The 3079-nt window shown below is 47.5% G+C and overlaps 1 protein-coding gene across 1 annotated transcript in view; it reads left to right on the top strand.

Moving 5' to 3' along the window:
- Positions 1 to 413: 413 nt before the first annotated feature.
- Positions 414 to 3079, top strand: part of NARS1 (asparaginyl-tRNA synthetase 1) — a 6335-nt gene continuing 3669 nt past the window's right edge. Inside the window, exons 1-7 of the mRNA XM_031064432.1 lie at positions 414 to 566; positions 746 to 811; positions 918 to 1010; positions 1182 to 1271; positions 1422 to 1500; positions 1838 to 1908; positions 2351 to 2437. Coding sequence (XP_030920292.1) covers positions 752 to 811; positions 918 to 1010; positions 1182 to 1271; positions 1422 to 1500; positions 1838 to 1908; positions 2351 to 2437 — 480 coding nt within the window. The 5' untranslated portion in view covers positions 414 to 566; positions 746 to 751. The remainder of the gene's footprint in view (positions 567 to 745; positions 812 to 917; positions 1011 to 1181; positions 1272 to 1421; positions 1501 to 1837; positions 1909 to 2350; positions 2438 to 3079) is intronic.

The following is a 3079-nucleotide window of genomic DNA, read 5'->3' as shown; positions in this document are numbered from 1 at the left end:
GGGGGGCACCGGGGGCGGCCGCAGCGCCGCTGGGCCGGGCCCTCCCCGGGCACGGGAGGAGTCGCTGCGCTCCTCGTTTCGGGTCCTCGCTGGTCCCCAGGCCCCGTCCCATGCTTACCTGCTCAAAGCTGCGCCCGGGAAGGAAGGGCTGCTCCTTCTGGGCCCCCATGTGCAGCCGCTGGCTCCCGAGGGTTTGGTACCTCGGGAACCCTTGAGATTTTAGCGAACGCGCTACATTGCTTGCTTTTTTAAATGAAATATATGATATAATTCTTATCTTGACTGACCAGGTGGTGCATTTGAAGGTTTATCACTGCTGATAACCAGCAAGATCTGGTATAATAGAAAGGGTTGGGTTGGAAGAGGCCTTTAACGATCACTTCTTGCAGCCGCCTGCAGTGAGCAGGGACACATCCGTGTGTGTGTCCATTTTCTTTCTCATCATTTTTTTGAGTAATTGCCCTTATTTGTCATGTATCCCAGAAGAGCTGTATGTGTCTGAACGAGAGGGCAACGACTCCACTGGTGATGGAACACAAAAGAAACCATTCAAGACCGTGTTGAAGGTGAGTGTGGAAAACACACGCTTTGTTTGGCAGTGTGGAGTGTGTTCTGGGGCAAGTGGTGGCCCTTGTATTTTTAAACGTTTCATACCTGTTTTTGCAACCTGAGCAGCAGCAAGGTACCTGCTCAGGCTCTATAAGGATGATTTTGGTTCATTTTGGTTATTTTTCCCCCTTTTTAGGCACTGATGACTGCAGGAAAAGAGCCGTTTCCTACAATTTATGTGGATTCCCAAAAAGAAAATGAGGTGCTGTGGCATTGAGGGGTTTCCTAGTGGGAATTATTTACTGCATCTTGGTGTGAAGAGACACAGTGTAATCTGCTGTCTCTTGCTCTCTCCTTGAATTCTTTAGAGATGGGCCATCATTTCCAAATCACAGATGAAGAATGTCAAAAAGCTATGGCACAGGGAGCAGATGAAAAATGAAGCTAAGGAGAAGAAGGAGGTAGGTTTCAAAAGGAGCAGAGCAGCATTGTTTTCCAAAAACATTAGTGTCATCATCATTCCTGCCCCTCCAAAAAAGTGGCAGGTTATTCCTTACTGGTGCTGTTGTTTTACATGTTATTTACAACTGGCCTGGTTACAGCTATTTAATAAGTAATTTTATTCAAACCAGGCAGAAGATCTCTTGAGAAGGGAGAAGAACCTGGAGGAAGCCAAGAAGGTTGTTATCAAGAATGATCCCAGTCTTCCAGAGCCCAAGTGTGTGAGTATGAGCCCGTGCCTTGGCACATGGTCTGTGCTAGGGCATCTGGTCAGCACACAGATTGTGCTGCTCTGGGGGGGGGGTCTGGATGAACTCTAAGAGGTGGTGAACCATTCCTCTGTTTAATGGCTTTTATTCCCTGCCTCACAGGTGAAGATCAATGCTCTGGAGGCTTACAGAGGGCAGAGAGTGAAGATTTTTGGCTGGATCCACAGGTTACGGAGGCAAGGTAAAGCACAAGCACTGTTGAGGCCATGCAGGGAGATACAACAAGTACAGTGGCCTTCAAAATTTGGACACAGAATGAGTCTGACAGCACCTGGCCTCAAATTTTAAACCAGTCAGGTGCCTTCTTTGGTTGATCTCAATGATCACTGCAACACTGACAGTTCCCCCTAATGTGTGGACATACACACATTTCTTAGTTCAAGTCCTATGGGATTTTCAGTTTGGAGGCTAGTCCTGCAGAATTTCCTCAACTTGTGTGTTTTAAACTAGTCCTGCCAAATGAGGAGCTAACCAGCACCTGCTCATAGTGAAACCAAATTCCTTCTCTTTTTAACTAGGGAAAAATCTGATGTTTATTGTCTTGAGAGATGGCACAGGGTTTCTTCAGTGTGTCCTTTCTGATGAGCTGGTAAGTTGTGATGATTGTGTTCTGTTGTGAATGTAAGAGTTCATACCTCATCTGGTGTTCTCTTATGTAGATGTTGTTAAGTTCTCCTCAACCTACAGACTCAGTTGTGTTACTGTTAAATTGTATGTCACTGCAGTTTGTCCATGTGAGAGCTGTTCAGGAGTGACTGTGTGCTAATGTGTGACTCCAATAGATGCAGTTTGTCAGTGTGAGAGCTGTTCAGGAGTGACTGTGTGCTAATGTGTGACTCCAATAGATGCAGTTTGTCAGTGTGAGAGCTGTTCAGGAGTGACTGTGTGCTAATGTGTGACTCCAATAGATGCAGTTTGTCAGTGTGAGAGCTGTTCAGGAGTGACTGTGTGCTAATGTGTGACTCTGGTGGATGCTGTAGGAGAGTGAGGAGTAAAATCTTGCTCACCTGTGCCTCTGTCTGTCGCTGCAGTGCCAGTGCTACAACGGGCTGGTGCTGTCCACGGAGAGCAGCGTGGTGGTGTACGGCACGCTGAACCTCCTGCCCCAGGGCAAGCAGGTACAGGAGCTCCTCGGGCTTCTCCTCCTCCCTCACGGGTCATTGGTGTCCTGAGGGAGGCACAGGCAGAGGTGGGAGGAATCATTGCATTATTTCAGAGGGAATTAGGGCTAGAGAAAGAACAAAGCTCCCAAAGCTGTGCTGTCCAGTGTGAGACAGGTGAACTGTGGAACTGTTCTGCTTCTGTCTGAAACGATTTTCCACTGATAGACAACTCCTAGACTATAACATGGAGAGCTATGTTAAGTAAATGGCATGGTTTCACTTTCCTTAACAGTTTTATTCAGTTTTTATTTTGTGAAGCTAAGAATTTTTTCACATCTGTTTTACTGGGCTGTGTTTGTAGGCTCGACCCAAGGTTAGGTAATATGAGCCTCCACTATCACATTTTGGTAAAAATCTGTGGGTTAGCCTTTGAAAATCTGCATTTCTACCCTGAAAATTGCAATGAATAAAATAATTTTAGTTGAACTTAGAAGTTGAACTGCAAATGCCATTTGTCGGGGTGGGAGGCGGCTGTGACCACACGGGGGCGCCCGTGAGAGCAGAACTCGGTCACGGACTGTTTGGGTGGAGGGACCTTACGGCCCATCCAGTGCCAGCCCTGCCACGGCAGGGACGCCTCCCCCCCACCCAGATTGT

Source organism: Geospiza fortis, unplaced genomic scaffold, assembly GCF_000277835.1.
Source record: "Geospiza fortis unplaced genomic scaffold, GeoFor_1.0 scaffold143, whole genome shotgun sequence".
Classification (NCBI taxonomy): Eukaryota; Metazoa; Chordata; class Aves; order Passeriformes; family Thraupidae; genus Geospiza; species Geospiza fortis.
Note: the sequence above shows the minus strand (reverse complement) of the source record. Positions and strands in the feature narration are given on the sequence as shown.